Here is a 13,951-nt window from a genome sequence, read left to right on the forward strand (position 1 = left end):
CTTGGTAAAATTTGCCCTCTGGGACATTAAATTGATCCTATCCTCCTATCCTAGGTCCAGACCTCCTCTCTTCAGCCCCCCCAGCTCTCAGTCCAGCCTCCCCAGCCCCAGTCCAAGCCCATCCCCCCCTCGCGCCAGATCCTACCCCCGCACCAAGTAGCCCGCCACCTGCAGCAGCATGCCCAGATGGGTTACCCCTCCCAGGGGCCGGTGGCACAGCAGACGGGTCACTCAGACAGGCAGGCCACTGCAGGGCAACACAAGGGGTCAATGCAGGCCTCGGCCAAAGCACAGCACATCATCCAGCAACAGCAACATCCCTCCCCTCGACAGATCAAGGCTGATCCATATAACAGTGGTGAGACTCAAGTGTTGATTGGTTGATTAAATTGGTTGATTGATTGGAAGACCTTAGATCTCACAAAACCTGGATAAGTGTGTAGTGTCTCAGGGAACTACCTTATTATAACATAGCAATCTATACAGATTGTGTTTCGGGTATGTTAGGACACTGCTCTGTAGGTTTTGAAGCAGACTAAATGGTGATTCTAATCATTCCCTCTGTTCTGCTTACAGGGCACCTGAGGGAGAACCCCTCCCCCATCATGATGCATTCCCCCCACCTCCCCCAGTATCCCCCCATAACGCACCAGTCTCCGCCACACAACCTGCAGCCCAAGAAAGTGAGTAGCGCGTGTATCTGTCTCTATTTCTGTCAGTCTGCATCTGGATCGGTTTTGCGAATGTGCATTCAAATAATGTTTTCTCTCAATGTACTACAGCTTCGCTGGATTGTTTGAGCTCCATTGACTAGTCCTAAAAAAATAAAAGTGCGCTGCAGGCAGGCTCAAACAAAAGCTGAAAGTATTTGAATGAAAACCACACGATTTGAATCCCTGACTAGTCTGGTTGTGCCGTGTGAAGTTCGGTAGAGCCTCTGTGTGTGAGGAATGTACGTGTTAACCTGCATTTCTATGTGCTTGTTGAAGGGACAGCAAGCATTTAAGCCACAACCCTGAGTGTGTTTTTTAATGGGTGTATATCATTCATGGAAACGACCATTGAAGAGCAGAACATTTTCCAGAATGTGCCGTTAACCCTGTCCGGCCGTGTGCTGTGTGTTGAAGGAGCAGCGTGCACCCCCGGCCCTGGTAGCCTTGAAAGAAGAGAAGTTGCCTCCCTCTCCGGTGATGAGAGGAGGAGAGCCCTTCAGCCCAGCCATGAGACAAGACCCTCACAAACACCCAGACAGCCACAGCAAGCCCTCTCTACCAGGCCACGCACAGCAGAGTGAGTACACTGGTATGTGGGTACATTTTGCCGGTCCTCACAAGGATTTTTTATTTATTTTAGGTTTAAGGGTTAGGGTTTGGAATTAAGGTTAGGTTAAGGAAAATAGGATTTTGGATGGGAATCAATTATTTGGTCCCCACAAGGATAGCAATACAAAACTTTGTGTGTGTTAGGGGTGGGCGGTATACTATATTTTACTATATTCTGGTTTGGGTTTTTACTTTACCTTCTATAACGGTATTTCAATGTTTGGTTTGTTAAATACGCCACTCCGCCGTGTGTAACGTCCTCTTTTATAGTTTACTCCGCTACTTGAGTCATTGCTCTCACTCTCTCTGCAAGCCCCCGCCCCCTGTCACTCAAGTGACAGTTGCTGCTCCACCACGAGACCACTTGAGTCGGCATAGTCAATGGCATAGTCAATGGCATAGTCAATGGCATAGTCAAAGGCATAGTCAATGGCATAGTCAATGGCATAGTCAATGGCATAGTCAATGGCATAGTCAATGGCATAGTCAATGGCATAGTCAATGCAGCAGATGCTGCTTTCCACTTTTCTCCTTAATATAAATCCACCAAGGTTTTTACAATTACACTGTTAGTTTCTCTTACAGTCCGCACACAGCTAGTTTGTCTTTTGTTGGCAAGTTTTGGCTCAAATAAATCGTCTTAGCTGCTAATGCTAATCGCTAGTCAGCTGCCTAGCTAATAAATGTTCTGCGTCAGAACAAATGTAGCTAGCTAATACAACCAAATTTCTGTGCTAGTGTAGGCCTCAGTCTGCATGTTTGTGCCTCAGGGTTTTCTAAATCAAAAAGGAATAGGCGAGCAATGAATGTTAGCTACATGAACTACGAGAAAACGTTCAATGTAGCCAAAGATTATATGGTCCCCTGGGAAACACTGACCAACACTTTGGTTTCTACTCTGTCACAATATCTCCTTGGCATTTTCATTCGTTGTCATGTCAAACACTGTATTCAAAGTACCTACTATTATGTTTGTACTATAGAATTAGAATAATCATATTTCCATGATTCCAACAACTTCAAAGTGTTTTGATGGCAGTGTGGAAATGATCTCCAATGAGTGCAGGAAATACAGAAATTATTGCCCAGCCTAGTGTGTTTTATTTGTGGGTGTACTATTTATGGGGGTGTACTATGTGTGTGGAAGAACAGTATTGGGGAAAAGTGTAGACAAACTACTATTTATGGGGGTGTACTATGTGTGTGGAAGAACAGTATTGGGGAAAGGTGTTGACAAACACACATCATCTGTAGACAAACACACATTCCATAAGAATGAGCGTGATAGTGCGCATTCGCTCGCTTGTTTTACACACTGTCTTTTCTTTTTGACATGTTCTGTATTCCTTGTATTGTGTTTCCGTGCATCAGAGTCGATGGACAGCTCAAGGCCGGTCATCCGTTCCTCAGAGCCCAGCGGTCCTCCCTCCTCCTCCTCCTCCCTGCCAGACAAGGACAAGTTCAAACAGGAGCCCAAAACGCCCATCGCCCCCAAAAAGGTACAGGTGGGTGCAAGACAGAGCAGCCCGTTGCCATACACACATACACCTTAATATTAAACCTATGGGTTGCAGGTAGCCTAGCGGTTAAGAGCGGTGGGCCAGTAACCGAAAGGTCACTGGTTTGAATCCCAGAGCTGACTAGGTGAGAAATATGTCGACGTGCCCTTGAGCAAGGCACTTAACCCTAATTGCTCCTGTAAGTCACTCTGGATAAGAGCGTCTCCTAAATGACTAAAATGTCAATGTAATACAGAGTATACAAAACATGAAGCACTTTCCACCACAGACTGACCAGGTGAAGGCTATGATCCCTTATTGATGTCACTTGTTAAATCCACTTCAATCAGCGTAGATCGCCAAACATTTCTGTAAAAAACCCAACGATAAAGTCTTGTGTTCCTATTTTTATTTTATTCGTCTCGGGCTGTTGGTGGTAGGTGCAGCCAATGCTTACCCGGCGCTGAAAACTGTTGCCATTTCATGTGTCTGAAGGTACAAAAACCCTGCCTTCTCGGTGGGCCTGGAGAGGAAATCAAGTGCACTATGCCACTGCTGGCCAATCAGATTGCTCAGATGACCGTGTCTGCAGTAACGTAGCAGGCATAAAAGAAAGCTACAGTAAAATTGATACTGTGAGATTTCAAAACGTTTATAACCACGACTAGAGAGAGACTGTCAACCAACACAGCAAAGAGCTGCTGTTTTTATGACTGAGTTCATGCTTAAGTTCTTACTCAGCACTGTCAAGACTTTGCATTCAACACTTTTATAACCCACAAAGTGCGCGTTCTTCCTATTTCCACTCAGCGCTACCACAAGCAGTGCAGCAGTAATGAATGAGTAGGAAAGTGTCTCTATAAGGCTTGTGTTATTAGCGGCTTGGGTCTTTTTTAATATCAAGGAATATTTCACTTTCTCTGTTCATAGGAGTAACAACATGAATTTGTGCATGAGGCAGAAATAATGCGGTGCGACTTGAGTTTCGCCATCAGCTGGAAGACGGTGTCCCTTTTTGGTCAGTGTCAGTGGAGGGAAGGGAGAGCGGAGGGATGTTGCGAGACGGACGCTCAGTCTGCTGCTCTCTCTCTCCGCTGAGACTGACCATCAGATGCAGGCACCATCAGCCCAGTAAAATAAAAATAATAATTTAAATGTATGCTCACTCAGCTGTGCCTCACAAGTAACACAACAATGGATCTCTATCTGCTCTCCCTCAATCCCCTCCCTCGCTGTCATCTGTCTGTCTCACTCGCTCTGTGTCTGTCGCCATCCCTTATCTTTCCATCTATCCGTCGGTCAGGATGTGAAACTGAAGAACATGGGTTCGTGGGCCAGCCTGGCCCAGAAGTCCACGTCAGCGCCCTTGTCTGCAGTGAAGTCGTCTAGCGACAGCTTTGAGCAGTTCCGCCGGGCCGCCCGGGAGAAAGAGGAGAGAGAGAAGGCTCTTAAGGCCCAGGCAGAGCAGGCTGAGAGGGACAAACTGCGCCGGGAGCAGGAGAAACTACGGTGAGGATTACAGTTGGGTCGTCTTCAAAAACTCTTGAGGTGTTTCAACCCTGCATTCAATGTTTATTTTTGTACACCGATGTTTGATAATAAATTTTCTGTGTGTGTGATCGAACAAAATTTGTCCAATGAAGTTTCACTTTGCTGTTCTGAGTCTTGCGGATCCGGGATTGTCGAGAGAAAGAACATTCCACGTTAGCTACCAAGCCTTTGCGAAACTCATTCCTTTCTCTGTCGCTCTCTGTCAAATTGAAGCACTTTGCTGTTCTATGAGTAAGTCTTGGTCGTCAAGAGAACATTTGCTACAAAGCCTTTGTGAAACTCACTCCTCTCTCTCTCTCTCTCTCAGGGGTCGTGACCGGGATGATGAGGATATCCTGGAGCCTCAGCAGCAGTCAAGGAGGGTTCATGAGGAGCCTCGAAGCAGACGTCTGGAGCAGCAGCAACACATCCCGGCCCCCCAGCCCCAGCAGCAACCCCAGGCACCAACCCCCCAGGCCCAGGCCCAGCCCGCTGCCCTCTCCCAGCCGCCACAGGCCCCCACACCGCCCCAGCCCTCAGCCCAGGACCAGCAGAGGGAGCTAGCGCGACGCCGCGAGCAGGAGAGGAGGAGGAGAGAAGCGGTGAGACTAGTTTCCCACATAGTTGGTAGGGCTGGGCATTGCCAGGGTCCTCAAGATACGATGTTATGACGATACTTATTGATTCGATTCCATGGTCCTAACATATTGCTCGCCATATATCTACTGTAGATAGATAAATTTGACATGTCCATGTCTTTCTCTTTGGGAATTGACAGAAGGGGAGAAGCACAAAAGTGGTGTCAGTGAGTTTATGATCAAGTCCCTCTGCCATGTTCAGTCTCTCAGCTCTTCTGACACCTCAATCTCTCTTCCCCTCTCCAGATGGCGGCGACCATCGACATGAATTTCCAAAGCGACCTGATGGCCATCTTTGAGGAGAACTTGTTCTGATGACGAGAGAACCCCCAGAAACTTAACACTGAAACAAGAACACATAACAGAATAATGAATATGGAATTGAACATTTCTTATGAAATGGGGGGGGGGGGGGGGGTTAATGAACCAAGATACAGGATGTGAATTAAACAATCCCCCCCCCCCCAAAGCAGAGGGTGATCTTCAGCTAGACTGGCGAGCTACTCGGCTGTTAGCTGCTCTGCTATGCAGCCTCTGGATGTAAGATGCAACATTGAAGGAGCGACATAGACAGGATATTTTCAACCACGTTTGGTGTCGTTTCTCTGGGGATTTGACCCTTGTTGCCCCTGGCAACATGACATGGGGGAAAGGACTCTGGGTGGTTATGTAATTTCACACCTGTTTGATACTTTCACACGGGACACAGCGAAGGAGAACAATCTTGTAAATGGAAGTGAAAGACGATAATGGGAAAAACGCAAAGTACCTGTGCGTATCTACGGACCGAGACTGGGGTGTTCATATAGACTGCCAGACAAGAGGAGAGGCAGAATAAATATTTTTATGTGATCTGTTTTTTGTTTTGTTAGAGAGAACACATGTAAGGAAATGTTGGGGACAGGTGTGTGTGTATAAGGGGGGGAGGGACTTCAACTTCTGACGTGTTATTTTTCCAGGAGAGGAGGTACAGTACAGCTTTGCCTTCTGCCTCACTCTTGTCCTTTGTCCACACACACACACACAGACCGTACATTAGATAGGCCTCTCTCTCCCTTGCCTGGGCATATGAACAAATCAGTAACAACAAAGTATGGAACAGTCCGCCGGCAGTGGGAGGGAGAAAGCAGAATGAAATGCAGATTTCTTTTTTCATTATGTAGGATCTACTGTAAAGAGGTATTTTCTTATTCTATGATTACTGTTTATTTGTTTTGTTTTTGTATATATTTTTGTCCCTCCCTCCCCAACACACTTGCCCCCACTGTCTATGCCAAACAACCATTACCTTTTTAATGCTGAACTCCTCCCACTTCTCCTTTAAAACAAAAAAAGCTTATTTGTTCATATAACGTGTTTTTTTTTCTTAATATATATAAATAGATTTTTCCCCCGCGTCCTCGTCACCCCTCTTCAAACAAAGCGTTTAGGTAGTTTTTTTTAAGAGGATAAAACCTAATATATGCATTATTCCAACAGGTGTTAATTAATTAAAGAACCATTTGAAGTTTTCATATTTCATGTCTTCTTCCTCATCTGAAGCTGGAGCAAAACAGTTTGATCACTACTAGAGGCAGAGGTTCAGTCCCAAATGGCACCTGATTTCCTACATAGTGCACTAGTTTAGTAGTGCTCTGTAAAGGGGATAGGGTGCTATTTTGGATGAAGCCAGAGTCCAGCTGTTTCTAGAGCTATGTCTTGGTTGGGTTGAATCTGAGTTCACCATCACTGTAACCACCTTATTGTGTATTATTACGCTTGGAGACAGCTAGGAAAGTGGTCATTAATGGCATTTTCCTCTTTGCAGCTGATTCATATTAACTATTGAACCAGAGAATCAGTAACTATCACTGAACTGTTTGATTTATAAACTGTGTTGATTCCTCCCTGTTCCTTGCTTGTATATTGGCCTGGAATTTGCCTAGTTAAAGTTAAAAAGAAAGTTACATTATACACACTAGCATACTACTTACAATGAAACAATGCATTGGACATGCAAAATAAGTGGTGTGCTGGTATGGTTGTTGGAACATATCCAAAGGGTTCAAATCTGGTAGTGAGCCCGTCACTCTACTTTACATGTCATTTGGGGACAAGGAATGGGGTGAGAGACAAACCTCAAAACATAATTAGTTCTAACTGCAACTTTATTGGGCTCTTATAAGAACAGATGAGACACTTCTTACAGGTTTAGTTCCAGGATGCATCCAAAATGTTCCTTATATAGTGCATTGCTTTTGACCAGGGCACATGGGGTACTGTAGTGTACTATATAGGAAATAGGGTGCCATTTGGGATGTAACTCCACCCTACAGACTTTACTAATGCTGAGAGCAGAGACCAAAAAAAGAGCTCCACCTCCTGGCTAGTCTGTGCATGAGTCTTGTTATTATTATTATTATGACTACAATTAATCAGAGGGAAACTTTTAGCCGTACAAAAATACGAGAAATAAATGACAACATTTTGACAAAAAAAATGTTATAGAAAACCCTACAAAAACAGCTCTGATTTCTATAATTTTTCTTGTTCAATTCTAGTGGATACATGTAAGTTCTAATTCTGTTGTTGGCGAGGGGGTCACAGGTCGAGGGTCAAGACGGGTTGACCTCTGACCCTGTCCTCTGCATTTTCTCTTATGGTGTTTTTCTCCAGTGCCTGTATTGTTCTATGATTCTAGTTGGCATATATTACATTTGGGGTGGATACAGTATGTACGGGTGGGAAGGGGAGGGAGGGAGATTTAGGATAAGCTTGTGTAAAAAGTCAAAAGGAAAAGTCAGCATTTTATATTTTACCCATTTAATGATATTCAGGTTTAAATCTAGTTTTAGCTGGACTTCTGTGGTATGAGTGTACACTTGACTCGACTACTTTCTCATTTTCATTCAATCAGTACATTTTTAAGTAGACCTGTTTCTGCCGCGCCACTTTAGCATTTGTGTGTCAGAACGTTTGTGTGGATGAGTGTGTGTATGATTTTAGTATGTGGCGCAGGGACGCATGTGCCCCATTTATAGAAAAGCATTTGAAATGGGGATGAAGATTAATATACAAAATGCTACAAGAGAACGAGTTTCTTTGCTAAAGCCAGTCATCATTTTGATGGAGTCCACCATATATGAATAGCCTATATATAATTTTGTTTTGTTAGAAAAGTTATGAAAAGGTCAAATACTTTTTCATTCCTTCAAGCCTTTTATTAATTCCTTATTTTATCCCCATGGTAACTGATGGACATGATGTGCCATAAATATGGATTCTTCTTCAGAATGTGCTCAGCAGAGTTTGCTTTATTCAGGTATTTTATTTTGTGTTACATTTTTGGTCTTTTGTTTTTTGGGGGGGTTTTGTGTAACATTTTCCTCGATTATTGTTTGGTATGTGAGTGGTCTGTCGAGGTCAATGATTAAATCTGTTATGATCATGGAGTAAACTCATCTCTTTTATAGAAAATAAAAAATAAACAAAATGTTGGTATTTTTTTTCATTGCATTGGATCAAATCAAATTTATTTATATAGCCCTTCGTACATCAGCTGATATCTCAAAGTGCTGTACAGAAACCCAGCCTAAAACCCCAAACAGCAAGCAATGCAGGTGTTGAAGCACGTTGGCTAGGAAAAACTCCCTAGAAAGGCCAAAACCTAGGAAGAAACCTAGAGAGGAACCAGGCTATGAGGGGTGGCCAGTCCTCTTCTGGCTGTGCCGGGTGGAGATTATAACCGAACATGGCCAAGATGTTCAAATGTTCATAAATGACCAGCATGGTCAAATAATAAGTCTGGGACAGGTAGCACGTCCGGTGAACAGGTCAGGATTCCATAGCCGCAGGAAGAACTGTTGAAACTGGAGCAAGCAGCACGGCCAGGTGGACTGGGGACAGCAAGGTGTCATCATGCCAGGTAGTACTGAGGCATGGTCCTACGGCTCAGGTCCTCCGAGAGAAAGAAAGAAAGAGAGAATTAGAGAGAGCATACTTAAATTCACACAAGACACCGGATAAGACAGGAGAAGTACTCCAGATATAACAAACTGACCTTAGCCTCCCGACACAAACTGCTGCATCATAAATACTGGAGGCTGAGACAGGAGGGGTCAGGAGACACTGTAGCCCCATCCGATGATACCCCCGGACAGGGCCAAACAGGAAGGATATAACCCCACCCACTTTGCCAAAGCACAGCACAGATATCTTCAACCACCAACTTACCATCCTGAGACAAGGCCGAGTATAGCCCAAAGATCTCCGCCACGGCACAAGCCAAGGGGGGGTGCCAACCCAAACAGGAAGATCACATCAGTGACTCAATCCACTCAAGTGACGCACCCCTCCTAGGGACGGCATGAAAGAGCACCAGTAAGCCAGTGACTCAGCCCCTGTAATAGGGTTAGAGGCAGAGAATCCCAGTGGAAAGAGGGGAACCGGCCAGGCAGAGACAGCACGGGCGGTACGTTGCGCCAGAGCCTTTCCGTTCACCTTCACACTCCTGGGCCAGACTACACTCAATCATATGACCCACGGAAGAGATGAGTCGTCAGTAAAGACTTAAAGGTTAAGACCGAGTTTGCGTCTCTCACATGGATAGGAAGACCATTCCATAAAAATGGAGCTCTATAGGAGAAAGCCCTGCCTCCAGCTGTTTGCTTAGAAATTCTAGGGACAATTAGGAGGCCTGCGTCTTGTGACCGTAGCATACGTGTAGGTATGTACGGCAGGACCAAATCAGAGAGATAGGTAGGAGCAAGCCCATGTAATGCTTTGTAGGTTAGCAGTAAAACCTTGAAATCAGCCCTTGCCTCTACAGGAAGCCAGTGTAGGGAGGCTAGCACTGGAATAATATGATCAAATTGTTTGGTTCTAGTCAGGATTCTAGCAGCCGTATTTAGCACTAACTGAAGTTTATTTAGTGCTTTATCCGGGTAGCCGGAAGGTAGAGCATTGCAGTAGTCTAACCTAGAAGTGACAAAAGCATGGATGAATTTTTCTGCATCATTTTTGGACAGAAAGTTTCTGATTTTTGCAATGTTACGTAGATGGGAAAAAGCTGTCCTTGAAACAGTCTTGATATGTTTGTCAAAAGAGAGATCAGGGTCCAGAGTAAGGCTGAGGTCTTTCACAGTTTTATTTGAGACGACTGTACAACCATTAAGATTAATTGTCAGATTCAACAGAAGATCTCTTTGTTTCTCGGGACCTAGAACAAGCATCTCTGTTTTGTCCGAGTTTAAAAGTAGAAAGTTTGCAGCCATCCACTTCCTTATGTCTGAAACACAGGCTTCTGGCGAGGGCAATTTTAGGGCTTCACCATGTTTCATTGAAATGTACAGCTGTGTGTCATCCGCATAGCAGTGACATTATGTTAACATTATGTTTTCGAATTACATCCCCAAGAGGTAAAATATATAGTGAAAACAATAGTGGTCCTAAAACGGAACCTTGAGGAACACCAAAATTTACAGTTGATTTGTCAGAGGACAAACCATTCACAGAGACAAACTGATATCTTTCCGACAGATAAGATCTAAACCAGGCCAGAACTTGTCCGTGTAGACCAATTTGGGTTTCCAGTCTCTCCAAAAGAATGTGGTGATCGATGGTATCAAAAGCAGCACTAAGGTCTAGGAGCACGAGGACAGATGCAGAGCCTCGGTCTGATGCCATTAAAAGGTAATTTACCACCTTCACCAGAGCAGTCTCAGTGCTATGATGGGGTCTAAAACCAGACTGAAGCATTTCGTATACATTGTTTGTCTTCAGGAAGGCAGTGAGTTGCTGCGCAACAGCCTTTTTTTTTTTTTTTGAGAGGAATGGAAGATTCGTTATAGGCCGATAGTTTTTAATATTTTCTGGGTCAAGGTTTGGCTTTTTCAAGAGAGGCTTTATTACTGCCACTTTTAGTGAGTTTGGTACACATCCGGTGGATAGAGAGCTGTTTATTATGTTCAACATAGGAGGGCCAAGCACAGGAAGCAGCTCTTTTAGTAGTTTAGTTGGAATAGGGTCCAGTATGCAGCTTGAAGGTTTAGAGGCCATGATTATTTTCATCATTGTGTCAAGAGATCTAGTACTAAAACACTTGAGTGTCTCTCTTGATCCTAGGTCCTGGCAGAGTTGTGCAGACTCAGGACAACTGAGCTTTGAAGGAATGCGCAGATTTAAAGAGGAGTCCGTAATTTCTTTCTAATGATCATGATCTTTTCCTCAAAGAAGTTCATGAATTTATTACTGCTGAAGTGAAAGCCATCCTCACTTGGGGAATGCTGCTTTTTAGTTAGCTTTGCGACAGTATCAAAAATACATTTTGGATTGTTCTTATTTTTCTCAATTAAGTTGGAAAAAATAGGATGATCGAGCAGCCGTAAGGGCTCTTCAATACTGCACGGTACTGTCTTTTCAAGCTAGTCGGAAGACTTCCAGTTTGGTGTGGCGCCCTTTCCGTTCCAATTTTCTGGAAGCTTGCTTCAGAGCTCGGGTCTTTTCTGTATACCAGGGAGCTAGTTTCTTATGAGAAATATTTTTAATTTTTAGGGGTGCCACTGCATCTAGGGTATTGTGCAAGGTTAAATTGAGTTGCTCAGTTAGGTGGTTAACTGATTTTTGTCCTCTGACGTCCTTGGGTAGGCAGATGGAATCTGGAAGGGCATCAAGGAATCTTTGTGTTGTCTGTGAATTTATAGCACGACTTTTGATGCTCCTTGGTTGGGGTCTGAGCAGATTATTTGTTGCAATTGTAAACGTAATAAAATGGTGGCCCGATAGTCCAGGATTATGAGGAAAAACATTAAGATCCACAACATTTATTCCATGGGACAAAACTAGGTCCAGAGTATGACTGTGACAGTGAGTAGGTCCAGAGACATGTTGGACAAAACCCACTGAGTGGATGATGGCTCTGAAAGCCTTTTGGAGTGGATCTGTGGACTTTTCCATGTGACTATTAAAGTCACCAGAATATTATCTGCTATGACTACAAGGTCCGATAGGAATTCAGGGAACTCAATGAGGAACTCTGTATATGGCCCAGGAGGCCTGTAAACAGTAGCTATAAGAAGTGATTGTGTAGGCTGCATAGATTTCATGACTAGAAGCTCAAAAGACGAAAACGTCATTTGTTTTTGTAAATTGAAACTTGCTATCGTAAATGTTAGCAACACCTCCGCCTTTGCGGGATGCACGGGGGACATGGTCACTAGTGTAACCAGGAGGTGAGGTCTCATTTAACACAGTAAATTCATCAGGCTTAAGCCATGTTTCAGTCAGGCCAATCATATCAATATTATGATCAGTGATTAGTTCATTGACTATAATTGCCTTTGAAGTAAGGGATCTAACATTAAGTAGCCCTATTTTGAGATGTGAGGTATCATGATCTCTTTCAATAATGACAGGAATGGCGTTCTTTATCCTAGTGAGATTGCTAAGGCGAACACCGCCATGTTTAGTTTTGCCCAACCCAGGTCGAGGCACAGACATGGTCTCAATGGGGATAGCTGAGCTGACTACACTGACTGTGCTAGTGGCAGACTCCACTAAGCTGGCAGGCTGGCTAACAGCCTGCTGCCTGGCCTGCACCCTATTTCATTGTGGAGCTAGAGGAGTTAGAGCCCTGTCTATGTTGGTAGATAAGATGAGAGCACCCCTCCAGCTAGGATGGAGTCTGTCACTCCTCAGCAGGCCAGGCTTGGTCCTGTTTGTGGGTGAGTCCCAGAAAGAGGGCCAATTATCTACAAATTCTATATTTTGGGAGGGGCAGAAAACAGTTTTCAACCAGCGATTGAGTTGTGAGAGACTGCTGTAGAGCTCATCATTCCCCCTAACTGGGAGGGGGCCAGAGACAATTACTCGATGCCGACACATCTTTCTAGCTGATTTACACGCTGAAGCTATGTTGCACTTGGTGACCTCTAACTGTTTCATCCTAACATCGTTGGTGCCGACGTGGATAACAATATCTCTATACTCTCTACACTCGCCAGTTTTAGCTTTAGCCAGCACCATCTTCAGATTAGCCTTAACGTCGGTAGCCCTGCCCCCTGGTAAACAGTGTATGATCTCTGGATGATTCGTTTTAAGTCTAATACTGCGGGTAATGGAGTCGCCAATGACTAGGGTTTCCAATTTGTCATGGTGGGAAGCTTCGGCGTCTCAGACCCCGTAACAGGAGGAGTAGAGACAAGAGAAGGCTCGGCCTCAGACTCCGACTCGCTGCTTAATGGGGAAATACCGGTTGAAAGTTTCTGTCGGCTGAATGAGCCGACAGTAATAAGGTAATGGTAATAAGGGCTCTGGACTGGTTTCCTTAGTGAAGTCCTACATTTGGTTCTGTGATGTCGGGGATGGACTAGAGTACAATGTAGTACAGTAGTGGTGCAATCTATCTGTAAAACTAGCCCATACTTTCTTAGGGATATTAACTTTTGAGGGAGAGAGAGAGTGAAGCTTCCTCATTTGTAGCGTATGCAGTGCCTTCAGAAAGTATTCATAACAGGACAAAAATGTAATTGCTTTGCCTCTTTTTTTGCAGCATTACTATAGTGCCTTATTGCAAACAGGATGCATGTTTTGGAATATTTGTATTCTGTACAGGCATCCTCACTCTGTCATGTAGGTTAGTATTGTAACTACAATGTTGATCCATCCTCAGTTTTCTATCACAGCCATTAAAAGTCACCATTGGCCTCATGGTGAAATTTCTGAGTGGTTTCCTGCCTCTTTGGCAACTGAGTTAGGAAGGACGCCTGTATCTTTGTAGTGACTGGGTGTCGTGATACCCGTGTGAAGTGTATTAACTTCACCGTGCTCTAAGGGATATTCAATGTCTGTTTTTTTCCCCCACACATCTACCAATGTGTGCGGCAGGTAGCCTAATGGTTAGTGTGTTGGACCAGTAACCGAAAGGTTGCAAGATCGAATCCCCGAGCTGACAAGGTAAAAATATGTCGTTCTGCCCCTGAACAAG

At 44.3% G+C, this 13,951-nt stretch overlaps 1 protein-coding gene across 1 annotated transcript in view; it reads left to right on the plus strand.

The window, feature by feature from the left end:
- LOC139421041 (bromodomain-containing protein 4-like) overlaps nt 1-8,461 on the plus strand; it is a 36,845-nt gene extending 28,384 nt beyond the window's left edge. The window contains exons 15-21 of the mRNA XM_071171535.1: nt 55-358; nt 577-683; nt 1,128-1,290; nt 2,694-2,827; nt 4,125-4,330; nt 4,680-4,953; nt 5,236-8,461. Coding sequence (XP_071027636.1) covers nt 55-358; nt 577-683; nt 1,128-1,290; nt 2,694-2,827; nt 4,125-4,330; nt 4,680-4,953; nt 5,236-5,304 — 1,257 coding nt within the window. The 3' untranslated portion in view covers nt 5,305-8,461. The remainder of the gene's footprint in view (nt 1-54; nt 359-576; nt 684-1,127; nt 1,291-2,693; nt 2,828-4,124; nt 4,331-4,679; nt 4,954-5,235) is intronic.
- Nucleotides 8,462-13,951: the final 5,490 nt, after the last annotated feature.

This window comes from Oncorhynchus clarkii, chromosome 12 (assembly GCF_045791955.1).
Source record: "Oncorhynchus clarkii lewisi isolate Uvic-CL-2024 chromosome 12, UVic_Ocla_1.0, whole genome shotgun sequence".
Classification (NCBI taxonomy): Eukaryota; Metazoa; Chordata; class Actinopteri; order Salmoniformes; family Salmonidae; genus Oncorhynchus; species Oncorhynchus clarkii.